The sequence below is a fragment of the Phyllostomus discolor genome, chromosome 6 (assembly GCF_004126475.2).
Source record: "Phyllostomus discolor isolate MPI-MPIP mPhyDis1 chromosome 6, mPhyDis1.pri.v3, whole genome shotgun sequence".
NCBI classification, from domain to species: domain Eukaryota; kingdom Metazoa; phylum Chordata; class Mammalia; order Chiroptera; family Phyllostomidae; genus Phyllostomus; species Phyllostomus discolor.
In genome coordinates, this window is record NC_040908.2 from 26,296,258 (window position 1) to 26,312,709 (window position 16,452).

Here is a 16,452-nt window from a genome sequence, read left to right on the forward strand (position 1 = left end):
TGCAGGTTATAATTAGAATTAAATAAATTTTACTTCTCGTTCCATCCAAGCTGAAAAGAAGCCGTGCCTTAAACTCTGGCTTTTCAAGTAAAAAAGGAATTCTTCTGGAAAAGAAAACTGAATAAACAGTCAAGCAAAAAAAACAAACCAGCACTACTCATCCATTACCCAAAATGGCGGCTTAAGGAACACACTGAAAATACTTCTGCCCACTGCTTTGTAAATGATTCTCTTGTCTGTGCGACATGTCCTTCAGTAACAATTCAGCTTTTCCTTGGCAACCCAGATATATTTCCATAGTTTCTACCAAAACAGATGGCCTTTTTCTGTGTAACTATAATAATCAAAAAAGAGCAGGCTTATTTACACAGTAGCACTCTTCACATAAATATACATTTTGCTCATCTCTGGGTGTTGTAGAGAACGGACCAAAAAGTTCCTTTATGTGGGCCCACCTAGTTTTGATTCTGTGAACATTCAGATGAAGGCTGAGCCAACCCTGGGGGCTGAGAAGTCTCCCTGGAAGTCGGGAGACATCTGGCCTCCTCTCGGGAGCTGGTGGCCAAGGACAGGCCCTTCCCGGAGCAGGGCTTCCCCCGGGGCACATCCCGCCGCTTCAGGGCTCCACCCAGCGCGTTCTGGCCGGCGACTTAGGGTCAGTGAACGCGGCAGGTGGGGCTGTGCACAGGAGAAGTATAAAACTGAGAAACAAGGGGGTTTTCAACCCGCCTCAGGGGCCTTGTGGTTGAACTATCAACTAATGTACGTTCAACCAGATGCTCTTGTTACCCACCCCTAAGAGTGGTTCCCTGAAGTCACTGTAAAGTTGATCACTCCAAATCGTGTATTTCATAATGTTCAGTAACTTGAATACTTCACTGATTCAGACTTGCCTTTTTTCCAAATAAGTTAGGATTACCATATAAGAAAATGCTGACAATTGTTAAAAATTTCAACAGGTATTTATATTTTTGTGATTCTGTTTGCTTTCCAGGAGTAGAAAGAGGATGACCAAGTAAGCTGTAAGTGCAAGTACTTTGTAAACTTCAAAGCCTTATATGCATGTTTGTTACTATTATTTTTTCTTCTTTCTTTCAACAACTCTGAAGATTTTTAAAATTATGTGAAGTTCCAAGAGTGGAAAATTAAGATGGTAAAGACAGACAGAAAGTATATTTTCTAATAGTTTTTAAATTATGCAGAAATAGTAGCCCACAAACAATCTCATTAAGGTTCTGTGCTTCTTAGCCTCAAGATATATTTTCACTGTGCAATGACCCATGATTTCCTATTATAAGAAAAATTTCCTTTGTAAGAAATTCTCAATATTTCTCAAGAATCTCTGAACTTCAGTTGAGCCAGTTTTATTTAGCAACCTGTCACAACCACTTGGGCTTAACTGCCAGTTCTTCCTCCTTCTCAACTGATTTCAGGTTAGAAAACAAGACCCCGCCAAAGCAAGGCCCACAGGGAGGGGGGTAGGGTGGTGGTGGTGCGGCTATGGGGGAGATATCTCAAGAAAGCAAAAGTAAGACCGAATCTTTGTTATTCAAAACTGCAACTTAATTTTGGCACATTGAGAACCAGCTGGTCCTATTCCACAGCTACAGCATCACAAGCAGGTGAGTTAGAAGGGCATATTGTAGTGTTAAGCGTTAGTAGCTAAGGGAGTGGCCAGAAACATGGGTCGTGGAGTCAGACTGCCTGGTCTGAACCGGATTTATCACTTACTAGCAGTATGACCTAGAGCATAGCTCTAAACTTCCTAATGCCCAACTTTCCCTCTCTGTAGAGTGGGAATAACAACATTATAGAACTCAAAGTGTTGTCACAATAATCAAATGAATTAGTGTGTATTAAGTCCTAAAACAGTGCCCAGCCAACTGTAAATATTTGCTAATTTTATCATTTATCGGGGCAAAGAAGATGGAAACCAAGAAGCAGTATAGCACAAAAGATGCACGAATAAATGAATCAATACCTGACTCCTTAATAAATTACTTTTTAACTGGGGAAATAGTATGCTTACTCCTTCGGCCTTTTCCATCTCCAAAGAAAAGCACTTGCCACTTACTACCTCAAAGTGATGACAGTCAATATAAGAAAAGAAGCAAATCGTTTCAAACTTACTGGCTTTTTAACCCAAAAGTCAATGGCTTTTTAAACCCATGCTCTTTTGTTATTGTGTGCACATGAATGACATGGGGGGCCTCTAGGGTACCCTGAATTCTGATTCTAATATGTTTCCTTTCCAGAAGTCCTCTGACCGCAGCAGTCCGGTGGAATGTGATGCCGGACACTGTGCTAGGCCTTAAATCTCTGTGCAGAGGAGCTTCCTGGAGGCTTATTGTGAAATCGCTGACCTTTAGGTGACTGTGGGACATGCAGAAGGAGTTGTCCAATAATAGAGAGTTGACTCAGTGATTGTGTACAAGTTCCAGATCTAGAACAGACTCATTAGTGTGGGTGAGTAACAACCCGGGAAAGTACACGCAAAGTGAGCAAGAAGAGTGGAGGGCAGAGCGAAGAGGGGTACCAGCATCTGGAAGACAACGGGAGGAAGGGGCCATTCCAAGTGGAGAAAGAAGCAGTGGCCCAGGAGGTCACAGAGGGGAGTGTCATAAAGAAGGGAGTGTGCTGGGGTGTCAAAGTCCAGAGAAAGATCTAAAAAAAAGATAAGGACTGAACAGCATCTGGTGGCTTTTGTAACTAGAGGTCACTCCTATTTCACCTTCGTAGGTACAGCTTCAGTGAAGTGGCAGAAGCAGCAAATGAGAGGGGAGAAACCAGAGGAGATGGCACCATGAACAACCTTTTCCAAGAGTCTAGTGGAATGCAGAGGGGAGACCTAGGGCAGGTAGAATGGGTGCCTGCATGGAGAGAGTCCATGCCTGAAGGCCTGTATTTTCTCTTGTACATAAGAGGGGATGAAAGCAGGGCCAATGGGTTGGGGCGATGATGCAAAGTAGGCCCTTGGAAAATATACTTAATAGATAGAAGAACTAGTGATGAAGAGCGCTCATAAAATAAAGTGACAGACAAGACTATAAGATAAAGAAGAGAAAATCCATAATTGGTGTGGGGGGGAGGCAGGGCAAGCAGTCAAGAGTCTCCGTGTTCACGTTAAGTGGGAAGAGTAAGATACAGAGGAAGAGTAAAAGGGCAGATGTATCTTGTGCAGTTGATGTGACTGATGAAGCTTGTTTTAATTAGAAGATTATAAATAGACTGGTAGGGTCAAGGCCCTGAGAAGGAGGAGGAAAAAACTGCCAGTCTGGGAAAGATAACCAAAACATGCTGTCATTACTTTTCCTTGTCCTCAGTTTAAGCCTATTATAATTCATCTTCACCTTCTTATCTATCCCCTAACTGATATTTTCGGCCTAAAGAGAAAAAAATACATTTTTCATCTTAAAATGTCCCCTACCATGTAAGGTGACTGCAGGTTAGCTGGCTTCTGGGGCTTAGAACCGTCAAATCCTTCAATTCGGCATTATTTGGCTACAATGTTTGAGAAAATAATTAAGAGTAAGGAAATAAAAACTCCTTAGGGGGAATATAATTAAATATTTCAAAATTTAAATATTACTAAATTTATAATAATTTTCCCATCACTATTATTTCCATAACAGTTAAATGCGACACAGAGCAAATACTGTTCTTTATTAAAATTACCAAAGATGCACCATTGATGGTGTCTCTTGTTAAGCAGTAACCCATTTATTTTGTTAATTTCCCGGGTTGCCCTTGATTCAAATGGGAGCAAAACTCTTTAGGATGACTTCCAAGTTATGAATTATAAATCAGTCCCTCACGATCTTCCCCTTGTTGGATCCATCGTCCACAGAGTAGACAGCATGACCTCCCTCCTCTCACATGAGCAGCTAATCCCCACGGGGACTTCCCAACGTCCCGGACCTGGCAGACTGAATGCCCGTATTCTTTTCCTGCCTTGACGCTTGGGAAGTGCTCCTGAACTTCTCCAGCCCACTTGTGCTCTGCCCCTTGTTTACAAGCCCTTGGTCCTTCGTGTGTCTGTCACATAACTATGTGGTTAATATAGAGTATGTCAGCTTTACAAGCCTGGGTTTTACTAACCAGTAACTTTCTTGAAAGATGAAGACCTTTTTTCTTTACTTTGCATGTTACCCAAGACCAAACACTACTTGGTTGATCTATTAACTGACTGGATTCTAACTTTTACAGTGAATGGCACCCATAGGACATGTATTACTATCATTGTTAGAAGTTTCACCTAAGAATGAAGCTGTTTACAGATCAAATCGCTTGTTCTAACATGACCTGAACTGGCCCACTGAAGTAACAGATAACATTGAAGAAAAGCTGGTTCCTACAAGTTTTATTTTTCCAGCTTGCTTTGTCAATGCATTCCATATGAGGTGAACTCCTCATTCCTTTAACTAAAAATGTATTTAGAAAATGGTCTTAAAGAGATCTGACACCACAGATGAAGTTGGCCAAGCCCCTCTCCAGGTACTGAGAGATAAAAATTGGTGACAGATGACAGAGTATCTTTTTAGCCAGAACACAGCAAAAACGTCACTCAATACGGAAAGCATGATTTCATCCCATAGGGTGAACCTCAGCTCTCCAGGTGGAATTCGAAACTTCCGGGCCATGAGCACAGCCCCCAAATAAAGCCCTGGCTCAGCAGGTTCACAGTAAAAAGGAGACCAAGTAGGTTGCTGCCCCAACTGAGGTTTCACCCACATTAGGAAACAACCTTCCTATTTCTGCTTCTACATCTTCCCTATGTAAGGCCTAAAATTCTACCACCAGAGTTTCACTGCTTTACTTCAAAAGGTATGTCTCTAATACAACAAATACCCCCAAGGAAAGTAATGACTAGGCTCATTTACATATCTGTATGAAAGCAGGGAGCGGGCAAAGGTTTGGCTTGCAGACAAAGAAGAAAATTTAGCAGTTCAACAACCCCCCCCACCCCTACCCCACTCCAGGCAGAACTAAACATCTGCGCCTTGACAATCTTGACCTGGTATCAGAGTCCACTAGTAACCGAAGGTTAGGGGTTCCACACTTTTATGGAATGGCAGGTCCCTTCTTTCAGGATGCTACAGGACGACCTAACCTTTAATGCCATTCCCTAAGGCTCATGGAATTTAGTAGTAACCACAGGAAGGGTTGAGTCCGGCACCTCTAGGCTGGCTAGGTGGGAGTAAGTTCTACATGAATAGCACCAGCAAAGCCCTATTCTCAGCTGTTTCTACTTGTCATGGGCTAGACTTGGGGACTCCTGTACTTTTCCTACAGGCATCTCTGTTCACGAAGATCCTTCTGGAAGTCTGGACAACAAAGAGTTATCTATTTTAATCACTTTCAGAAAAGCATCTCTGACTTTTCTCAAAGACTCAGATGTTCCTTGTACTTGTCAGAAAACAAATGTGGCTTAAGCCAACATCTGGAATGGAGAAAAATATAGCAACCGCCACCAAAAAAGATAATTAGATTAATAAGGAATGCTTTTCAGACATAACATCCCACAGGCAAAAAAAAAAAAAAAAAAAAAAGAAAAAAGTTTTCAGAACTATCCAGAACAAAGTTATGGAAGTTACTTAGAAGCCTGATTTAAGCAGATTAACTGCTGGGGGGCACCACGCAGGAGCAGGCTGCTGTGACCTTGTGGGCCACGCCCAGAATGGCACCCCGACCGCTTTTCTTTCAGAGACGGAGGAACCTGTAAATAGGCACAAATGTCTGTTACAGGTTTTGCACGTGTAGAACCCACAGCTGAGTTTTTCAGCCATTCTAAATTAAGACATTTCAAAAAGAGTGCCTCGATGGTCATCTGGCCCAGCCTCAGCCGCGTTGCCCAACATGGGATCAGTTTTCCTTGAACACTTTCGATGACTGGCGGCTCGGTATTAAGGAAATCTGTTTATTTTTCTGGTAGAGAATGCGAACTTTCACAAAATTCTTCTTTATATTGAAATCTGAAATCTATCTCATACTTTCCCATTGGGAACACAAGAGAGAAATGATGTGCCTTCTGCCAAATGGCAGCCTCTCAAGTATGTAAAGACCATTACCATGCTGCCTCGAAGTTTTTTCCAGTCTGTTTCCAGATGTTCCGCTTCCTCCTTGTCTTGGTCACCTCCTCTGTTTAAATACTAGTTTATCAGTGACCCTCCGAAAATGGGAAGCCCAGAGCAGAGCATAATAAACAAAACGATGTGGGTTTAGTCTGGCCAGCAGAGTTGAGGGGGACTGAAACCTTCATGATCAGGAAGCAGCAACTGCATCGCACTGCTTCCTGAGGGCTCACCAAAAAACCCCATTCCCCAAGCGTTTTTCAAAATATAGAAACTGCTTTGAAGCCAGACAGTCCAGTCTTTATGCACACAATTGACGTTTCTTTAAAAATCAGACTATTGTATATATAAGGGGTGTCCAGAAAATATCCATCCATGTGATATGAAAACTAGAGACATTTACTGAAGAAAATACAAGAAACACTGTACACAGGACAATGATGCCTCAGTCCCCTTCAAAGTAGACACCTTGGGACCTCACACAGTTCTCCCAACTGCAGCATGATGTTCCTTCTGCTCTGGTAACAGAAGCCATGGAACAAACGTGTTTTGCTACAACACGTTTCAGGCCAAGATCCGGCATAAAAATCCCAGACATAGTAGTGTTTGGAATCCCCAGATCAGCTTCTAGTTCTCGCATTGTCAGTCGCTGATCTTTGTTGATTGCCGTCTGTACACGTTCAACATTCTCAGGTGTTCTGCTTGTTGCAGGCCTTCCAGAATGTGGGTCACTTTCAACAGATTCTTGACCATCTGTGAATCATTAGTGCCACACTTTTATTTGTGCTGCACTCATTGCCACCACCCCAAACCCCAAACGCCTTCTGAATCATCTGAATAGTTTCCATGGTGGAATGTTCAAGTTTAATGCAAAATTTGACTGCTCTACTTGTTCAGTCATTTTGAATGCAATGGCCACACAGTACACATGCTCACTCAATGGCATCTACTGCCCCAACTGACTAGTATAGTGAAGTCATCATTGTTCACGCATGCATATTTCAGTCCACTCTCCTTGGCTGCCAGGTTACATCGATGTCTCACAAACTGTTCTCATTTTATTAACATGGTTGGACTTTTTATAGACAGAAGTCCTATCTCTATTAAATGTTATCGATAGTCTATATCAATCTAGTCTTTCAAGGTTATTTTGAATCTTATTTTTAAGTTATGGACTGTAGAAGACATATCAAATAAAAAAAGAGCATGGAGCATATGACAATCAACAATTTGTCCAGAACCCAGCTTAAGAAGACAGCACAAATAAAAATGAAGCTCCTAGCATGTGCTTCCCCAATTTCATCCTCCCCAGCCACACAGAGGTAATGGCTACTAACCAAAATTGGCGTTTGTCACTCTCATGCTTAAAGACTATTTTGAATTTTTATTTCATGACCTAGTATGTTTATATTATATACAAACCTGATAAGCCATCTAGTCTGTCTTCATTTAAGTAAGCAATTCTAATGTTGAATAAAATACTGTCTTCATGCATCAGATTAGTAATCCCACCAAAACAATGAGATGACTCAGGCATGACTTATCCTTAGGGAATTCTTATTAGCTCTCAGCAAACAAAGTGTGAAGCATTTGCAAGTAATACACTGAATGACCCATCTAAAACAGTTATTATCAACATAAGTTTGGTCATTGATAAAATATGCCTTTTCCTCTTTCAAAAAAACCCTTTGGAAGCACCTAGCGTAACATTCCCACCCCACATTTCCCTCAAATCACCGACATGGTTCTACGCTCACTTGCATACAAGTTTGTCAGTCATCTGGGTCCCAGGATTTGCCTTCATGCATAGGAGACAGCGTTTTTTTCTGTCACCTCCCTTACATCTGCCTCCGGGGCCTTCTTCTCAGTTTACTGGCAGAGACAAGCCAAAGCAGGAGTTAAAATCTGCCCTTTTTCTATCACCATTATATACCAAACCCCTCCTTTCTCTAGAATTTTTCTTAACAAGCCAACCAAGGAGCTTTTACCTGTTATTTTGTAAGCAGGATTACCCCATTACGCAGACTGACAGCCAGAAGCACAGAGGGCCCCTCCTATTCATGCCACATCAATCTGGGAATGTTTCCCCTACATGTTTTGGCTTGTTTATAATTCTAAGACTTTCTGTTGAAAGTCAATCCAGACTCCCCTCAGTTGGTTCTAAATCCTACAGCAGGGTAGCTGTGAGATAGGCCTCCAGGGCAGTTCACTGGACAGCAGGCAGGAGAGGAGAATTCAGAGTTCAGGAAGGCCTCAGGTCACAGGCCTATGATGCCAGAGCGGACCCAAGTAATATCCAATACCTTCATTCAACAGAAAAGGAAATAGAGGGTCAGAGAGGTGAGGTCAAAATAAAAGTAAATGTCAGAGCGCGTGTGAGAACACAAGACTCCTCGAAGGCCAGGTAAAACATAAAACCCAGTCAAGCCTCCTTTCTATACAACCGGCATAGATACGAAATTCAGCTCCAACATGCAGGACTGCAGTCCCTTAAGTACTTCGAAGATAAACATATCTGCTAAGACACAAACTGTCTCAATCATGATGTTTCATTTTGAGGTTAATAATTGAGCCTGTGCCCAAAGATGGGCTAGTCAGAGAAAGGTACCAAAAACTAAAACCAACCAACCAAAGAAACAAACAAACCCACAGCTGCTTCTCCATGGAAAGAGATTAAAATTCATTTGGAGAGAATAACCACTGAGCATATGGGTATGAATTACATTATGATGCAGTGATGACGAACAGTAAGATAAGAGGTTTAAGGAACACATGCTGCAGCCAGTCACAGGGAGAGAGGATCAGAGCTGAGGCTGAGGGCATGAAAGGCACGTCTTCCTGCCCAGCAGCGCTCCCACTGCTCTCTGCCACATTTGTCTCTTTCTAAAGCAGCTCCTGCCTTCTGCTTCTCTATAAGGATCTGGGAAGACAGAGCCAATAGAAAGATACAGCCTTGAAATTACAATCACAAGTGAAAGTAGAAGCCAATCACTCCCTACTGCAAAACCCCCAACTCTGCACTGTGGAAAACAAGTTCTTTCAACTTCATAACCCGGGTAATGAGTAATGTGATGATTCTTGAATTATGTAACTTGCAGGAAAACAAAACAGGAGTCAATATTATTTCCCAATAGCATAGGCTTAAAAGGCCTAAGTTACCTCTTAGTTTTTGTATCTTAGGAGCTTTTAAAGACTGGTACAATCAAAAACTTCCATAAAATAGTTGTAAAAGATATCACACATGTTTTCCAATTTTTAAAAACTGTTGGACAGATTTTTCAATATCTCAAATAAAAAAGTTTCCACTGCCTAGGTCTCTATGGATGATTTCCACTGCCACATGTTGAATTAAGATTGTATTGTTACTTGTACCTCAATATTTTTTAGAGAAAAGAAAAGCAGATTTCTCCGAAAATTTATCCAAAGTGAACAATGACTGAATGATTCGGGGGGAAAATATGGTGACGTTATTTGCAGTGAAAATAAGCAAAAAAAGAGGCAGTGGTGGAGGGACATCCTCCTAAAAGCACCCAAAGAGTGAACAAAAGGCAGTGGAGGGACTGATTTCTCGCACAGGTATTAGTCTGATGCTAAGACTACGGCTGTCAGCACTAGGAGGTGCTTTCTGTCTCCACAGACACCCTTACAAACACAGGCACCACGCTGGTCCAGAGAGGGCAAACGGCCTTGTCCAGGAACCACAGCAAGTGAAGAAGTGGTGGGGCCTGGACAGGACCACCCTCTTGAGTCCAGGGCCTTTGCTCTGTCCAGGACCTGATGCTGTCACTTAGGTTTGGGGCATATTTTGTTTCCCACAGCTCTTCAATTCAAACTTGAACTTGTTGGTGAAAGGGAACTCAAAGGCTAATGTCCAGAGGTAGTTCGGTCTCTAAAAAGCCTGGAGAAGTGGACACCGGTAAGCTGTACTCAGAGAGCTAGTCAGGGTCCCTTTTAAAGAATAACTGCTTTGTAGTATTTGAACTCAAGGGTGAACTGATAGCCTTAAACTGAAGGCATCAGGCTCACATGGTAAAGAGCTGTGTATTTGGGTCCAGCACACCATCGGGGCTATAAAATATACTGGATCAAAAGAAAAAACTTACAAACAAAACATTGGGATTGGCATTAACAATCTGTTCCAAGATGATGCAACAATCATAACTGCACACACACATCACTCTGGAAATTCCAAATCAGAAACTTCTAAGATTTAAGTCAACAAAGAAAATCAATAGTGGTTTAAGTTTATACTCCCAAATATGGGCGAAGGAACAAAAATACTAATAATACTTACACATATTATTAGGGAGGAAGGAAATGGCAAGTAAGTACACATAAATCAAAAGGAAATGAAAAGCTGTCAATGGGGCCTTTAATCTTCCCATTGTGTAATTCACTTTAGCATAGCAACCTTTGTGCTACTCCCACCAGCTGAAAAATTTCCTTAGCTAAACTCTGAGTATCCAAGAACCTGATTAGAGCTCTTCCAAGTACATAAATTCACAGCAGCAATGCAACAAAAAGCAAACACCACCGCCCATCTCTTGTGCCTACATCCATCTTTCCAGCTATTACCCCAAGTCAGAATAGCCCAGTCTTTAGCCCTAGCCCATGGCTAGGTCCACAAATACTGCCTTGAATGATAGGTTTATGATTCATTTTTCACTTTCTTCATGAATAATTTTCTCAAAAGCAATTTAAATCAAATGTATACATTTTTATCAAACTCACTACTCTAAAAAAATAATCTATTTATAGTTCATCCCTCCAGAGTGACTGCAAACAGTTTAGGGCAGCACAAGGTTGTCCCTGCAGTTAGTTGATGAAACCCAAAGCTGGGTTTTCTAACTCTAACTTTAGGGTATTTCCACTGAACCACAGAAAATGGGCAAGAAGGAAAAGCTGCCTTCCTCTGTACCTGGCCACAAACTAATCCCATTACCCCAGGCAAGGACTCCATAGATGTGAGCCCGAGAGAATGGTGGCATCCAATGAAGCCACCCTCACTACTGACAAATCAAAGTCTGGAGCAGATCCCACTGCTGGTGGGGACATGAGTCTAAATGCCAAAAACAGCCTGTGCGCAGATCCTCCAACTTTGGACATAGGCTCCTTCTTGCTCGAAGCAAAGGGCCTACACAGTGTAGCTAAAGCTCTTGCCCACATTAAAGGGAACTGGTTATTTTGGTGAATTCCCACTTCAGCTCTGTAAGTGACTGGCTTTCTGAACCTCGGTTTCCTCAACAGGAAAGTGGGGGTGAAAACACCTCTTCTCAGAGTCATTGTACGCAAAGTGTCCAGTTCAGCACCTGGCAAACAGTCAAGGCTCATCAAGGGCCGATCTACTTCCTACCGACCTTCCTACTCTGAACACTTTCCTGCTCGTGGGTCAAAATCTACTTATAAACCCCTGAAGAACCTAACCAAGTGCCAAGTATGACTCTTCTACCGACTATCAAAATCATCTCTGTGTGTATGTGTTGGGGAGGGTAGAGTTCTGATGTTTACGTTTAATAGTCCAGATTTAATCTTGCTACTCAAAGTGTGATCTACAGACCAGAGGCATCAGCATGTCCGGGAAGTTTGAAAGGCAGACTCTCAGGCCGCACTCCGGACTTGCTGAAACAGAATTCACAAGTCCCCAAGTCATATGTTTGCATCTGTAAGTCTGAAAGACTCTATCTATAAAACACATGCATATTTAATAAACTGGAGCCTACTGACCCTCTAAGGAATCCACTGTGGCACCTTCTGCTGGCGGTGGTGGTCTGAGTCTTTATTCAGGTAGAAAGCAACCACTGACCCCAGGCATTTTCACTGGGAGGATGGGATTATTGTAAACTTCTTACTTTGTCCCTTTTGTGTTTAAAAATAATAATGCATTAAGCACACTGCTTTAAGGCAATGTTTAAATCTTTTGTATTAATGTAATCTATATTATAAGTGCTCTGAATATAATTAGTAATGTGAGCATTCTGACCGTATTGTAAACTAACAACAGTTAGGAAGGGTACTTTCAATGGAGTAATTTCTGGTTTCTAGGAAGCAACACAAAGCGGATTGATTAGTAATAAGTTTCCACAAACTGAATGTTCTCAACACAGGTTGACAAAGTTCTAAAAGCCTACACTGTGATTCTGTGCCTGTGCCTTTCCCAGTGCTTTCCAGTTACATGTGAAAGTACAAATTTTAAATGCTCCTGAAAGTAAAATTATAACCCAAATTCCTGAAATGAATCACCACACGCTGGATAGGGAGACTGGTAACTCTGTGTCTCAGGAAACAAAACCCAACCTGAGTGAGTCACCTCCGTGATCACAGATAACACGGCCACAGCCAAGGCCTGACGAAAACAAATGGCTGTGGCAACCACATGTCGGAGTCTCGTGTTTAATGGTTTCTCACATTAAAATGCATCCGTCAGCTCTGCGAAACCAGGAAGTGGAACCCGGGACACCACATAAATAACAAACACACTCTCTTGAGTTTGGTATGTTTTACCCTTTTCCTGCTCTAGGTCCATTTCGGTGTTTGGAAGATAACATAAAAACGAAGGTGCTGTTTTGTCAAGAGGTAAGCAGAGAGGTATAAGCTAACTATTATGACAGGTTGTGAAATATTTCATAAGAAAACTTCAATACTTTCTGAAGGCTTAGTTACTGAGGCCTTTGATCCAAAATGAAAAAGGTGATCAGAAGGTAGCAGATGCCTCATAAACTGTAACAAGAGGAAGTGGTAATAGGCTCTCGAAGCAGAAAGGCCTGTTATCATTTGACTCCATGCATCATCTGCATGCATGGCTTTCTCAGGTACTCGAGCTTAAAAGCGAAGATGTGAACTCATGCTACCCGGCACTGCCATCTAGATGCTGCTCCTGGCACCCACTAGCAAACCCCAGAGGTCCTCCTGAAGCCCTGGACAGAGGATACATGACAGAACCAAGCCTGCCGCACGCTGGCCAGGCTCAACACAGGGCAATGCAACAGCCAGGCTCTGCTTTTCGAAAGGGGGCACCTCCTGTCACACAACACATCCACGGGCAGGCCGGACTCCATGGAAACATTACTTAACCAGCAGAGACAGGAGCTCCTGCACCCACCACAGAAGCACTTTTCTCTGAAATACTGGAGACCAGTTGGGGACATTGGTAGAACCCCAAATTCCCTTCCTTCACTAGACACCTCCCAAAGTTAAAAATAATCTATAATTTCTGAAATGAGAACGAGAGAAAATGCCTCCATAAGGCCCCCAGCAGCCACCCCCATTGTTTCCACGAAGCACACCCTACCTCATAATGAAGGGAATGAAAGGCGCCATGCTGAGGGCGGAATAGGTGCCATCCATAGGGGAAGGGTACAGTCTCCCCAACACCAAAAGTAAGAGGAACATGCTTGGGTGACGGTTCAGTTCTCCTATATCGCTGAAAGGAAAAAGCAAAAAGCATTGCACATGAAAGATTCAACATTTAAGAGGTAAGGCACCATCTTCAACCATTAATTACATATATAAAGTGAGACTCTCTCTGATTAAGGGATAGTTTTCCTTTTTTCACCTTTCCCCCATTCACTTCATATATTCCTGATGCACAAATGAGGAAGAACTACTGCCAAAGCCATGGATGGGGCTTCTGCACACAGCTCTCTTCTCAAAACTTATCACGTGATAATTTGAGTCTGCTGTTTTTATTTGAGCTGTTCATACAACACAGGTGCCCGTTCCAGAGAATGAAATGTGAAACTTGCAACATCCCAATGGACTTAAGGAAGCATGGACAGTCACTTACTAGAGCCAGAAAAGCCTGTCTGCACAAGTTCCTAATGAAAAAATGCATAGTAAACAGAAGTAAAACTCATTGATGTTATTTTGTTTCTCCATTACAGACAACTAGTATAAATTCATACCAACTTCTAGAAGAATGAAAAAGTGCCTATGCTAAGAGGCCCACAGGAAAATTCCACCACCAGCTACAGAGTGTGACTGGAAGGACAGTGGTGAACCTCTCCCTCTGCTCTGATTAGACGGGGGCTTCGTGTCCAGGCCTCCTGGCCATCCTTGCTCAGGCAGACCAGAACCATTCCTGATCACAGGTGACCAGATCAGTCAGCTACCTGCGCTGGTTTCACAATGGTCAGCTGTAACAGGCCAGTAAAAAACCCAAAACAACAAACAAAAAACCCCAGGTGTGGATTAAAGTAAATTCAATACATAAACACACACATTTTAAAATATAATAGGAAGAAAATTATTCTTTTTTTCCTTTTCATTAAATTTTTTTGGGTGACACTGGTTAACAGGATTATACAGGTTGTAGGTACACCATTCTCCAGCACATCATCTGTACGCTGTACTGTGTGTTCACCACCCCAGGTCAAGTCTCCGTCCATCACCATTTACCCTCCTTATACCTCAAAAAAAAAAAAAGAAAGAAAGAAAGAAAGAGACAGAGACACTCATGGACACAACAGTGTAGTGATTCTTAACAGAAGAAAGCACTACATGCTTCTAAGAAGCTAGTTCCTATATAACACTGAGAAGAGGATTAAACGTAATAAAAATTAATATAAAATAGGATTTTAAAAATATATAAAAACAGGATTTTATACAACTTTTCAAGTATAAATTTACTAAAGAGACTCAGGCAACTGCTGTAGTAAAGAAGCACTTTAAGAAATCCATCTACATTACAAGAAAGGAGTTGATTAAAACCTGTTGGGAAAAATCTCAATTTAAGGAAGTAATTCACATCCTTGATTTCACTTTGTCCTACCATATTCTCTTCTTACCTGTCCACAGTATTGGCTACAGCTTCTAACTGTTTGAGAAGAAAAGGATAGAGTTCTGGGAAACGAGAGAAAAATTCGCTCCCTGTCATTCTGCGAAGAGAAAAAAAAAAGGAGAAATTACTATCATTTGATTTCCTCTAATTTGATAATAAAGCCTCTTTAGTTTTATTTGGATATTTATTTATTTTCATTGAGTTTATTGGGATGGCACTGGCTAGTTAAATAGGTTTCAGGTTCGCGATTCTACAGCACACCGTCCGTACACTGTGTTGTGTGTTTACCATCCACAGCCCGGGCTCCTTCTGTCACCATGTACGCCCCCCCCCGGCCCGTGCCCTCTTCTGCCTGCTTCCACCCCAGTTCCCTCTGGTAGTCACCATACTCTATTTAGATACTTAATGAAATAATGTTCAGAACAAAACCTGCATCTGAAGAATTTAATAATCAGCAGAAACAATGCATTTAATTTTGATTTGCAAAGTACTCTTCATATGTGGGAAGTTATCTCCCAATTTAAGATTATGTATATTTACAAATATTTGACATCAAATTCTGTCAGGAAAAAATACATAATCTGTAGAAATGCCAAGTTTCCAATGATTACTTTGGACTATGGATGTGGTCCAACACCTGGCTGACGGTGACTGACTCGGCTTCATTAATAAGGGAGGGTCTGGGACACCGTTTCTCCGAGTTGGCACCAAGGACCAGGTGATTCTGTGTTATGCGGGCTGTCCCCGTGCACTGCAGGATGGCCAGCAGCCTCCCTAACTGCTACCCATTAGCTGCCCGGAGTACAGCACCGCCCCAGAGTCAGGACAGTCAGCGATGTCTCTGGACACTGCCAGATGTCCTCCGGGGGAAAAACGTCCCTGGTGGAGACCACTGCTCTGCAGTTTGGCCATCAGGTGTGTACGAACTTGGTGTGGGAGGTTCTGGGGACCCATTCCAGCTAGCACCTGTGAGGATTACCTTTTCCGTCTTTATGAAACTACTCTTAAACTCTGACGAGGTCCTGAAAGTAGCGCCTCAGACTGCACAACCAACCAAAGAAGCTCAAACTAAATACAGCATTTAGCTGAGTATTAAGTATTCTGTCTCCATAACTATTAAAGAACTGCTCTGAAGGGGTGGCATAAATATTCCCTATTTAGCTCCCTCTTATTAACTCTAGCTATATGCTTCTATTCATGGAGACCCAAAATATCATATATGCTTTAAAATTACAGTATATTTTACACACAGTGACACACTCAAGTCTTAAGCACACGTTCAGTTTTCACAAATGCATACACTCATGTAATTCGCACCTCTGTGAAGACTCAGAAAATTTCCATCACCTCGGGAAGTTCCTGTGTGCCCCTTTCCAGTCAACTCCCAGTCCTCAAAGCAATCATGATTTGATTTCTATCACTACAGTTCGGTTTTGTCTAGTCTAGAATTTCATATAAATGTGATAATACATTACATAATTTTTGTGTCTGTCTTTTTCATTTGGCATAAAGTTTATGAGATTCACCCATGCCATTCGATGTATCAAGAGCTGGATTCTGTGTTTGCTGAGTAGCATTCCATTGTGTGAATACACAAGTTTGTCC

The 16,452-nt window shown here is 42.0% G+C and overlaps 1 protein-coding gene across 5 annotated transcripts in view; it reads right to left on the minus strand.

Annotated features, from left to right (window-relative positions):
• THADA (THADA armadillo repeat containing) overlaps nucleotides 1-16,452 on the minus strand; it is a 287,667-nt gene that overhangs the window by 148,434 nt on the left and 122,781 nt on the right. For all 5 annotated transcript variants that reach the window (XM_028514640.2, XM_036027907.1, XM_036027906.1 and 2 more), the window contains 2 exons: nucleotides 14,855-14,944; nucleotides 13,360-13,491 (listed from right to left, as the gene is read on the minus strand). In XM_028514640.2, the coding sequence (XP_028370441.1) occupies nucleotides 13,360-13,491; nucleotides 14,855-14,944 (222 nt within the window). The remainder of the gene's footprint in view (nucleotides 1-13,359; nucleotides 13,492-14,854; nucleotides 14,945-16,452) is intronic.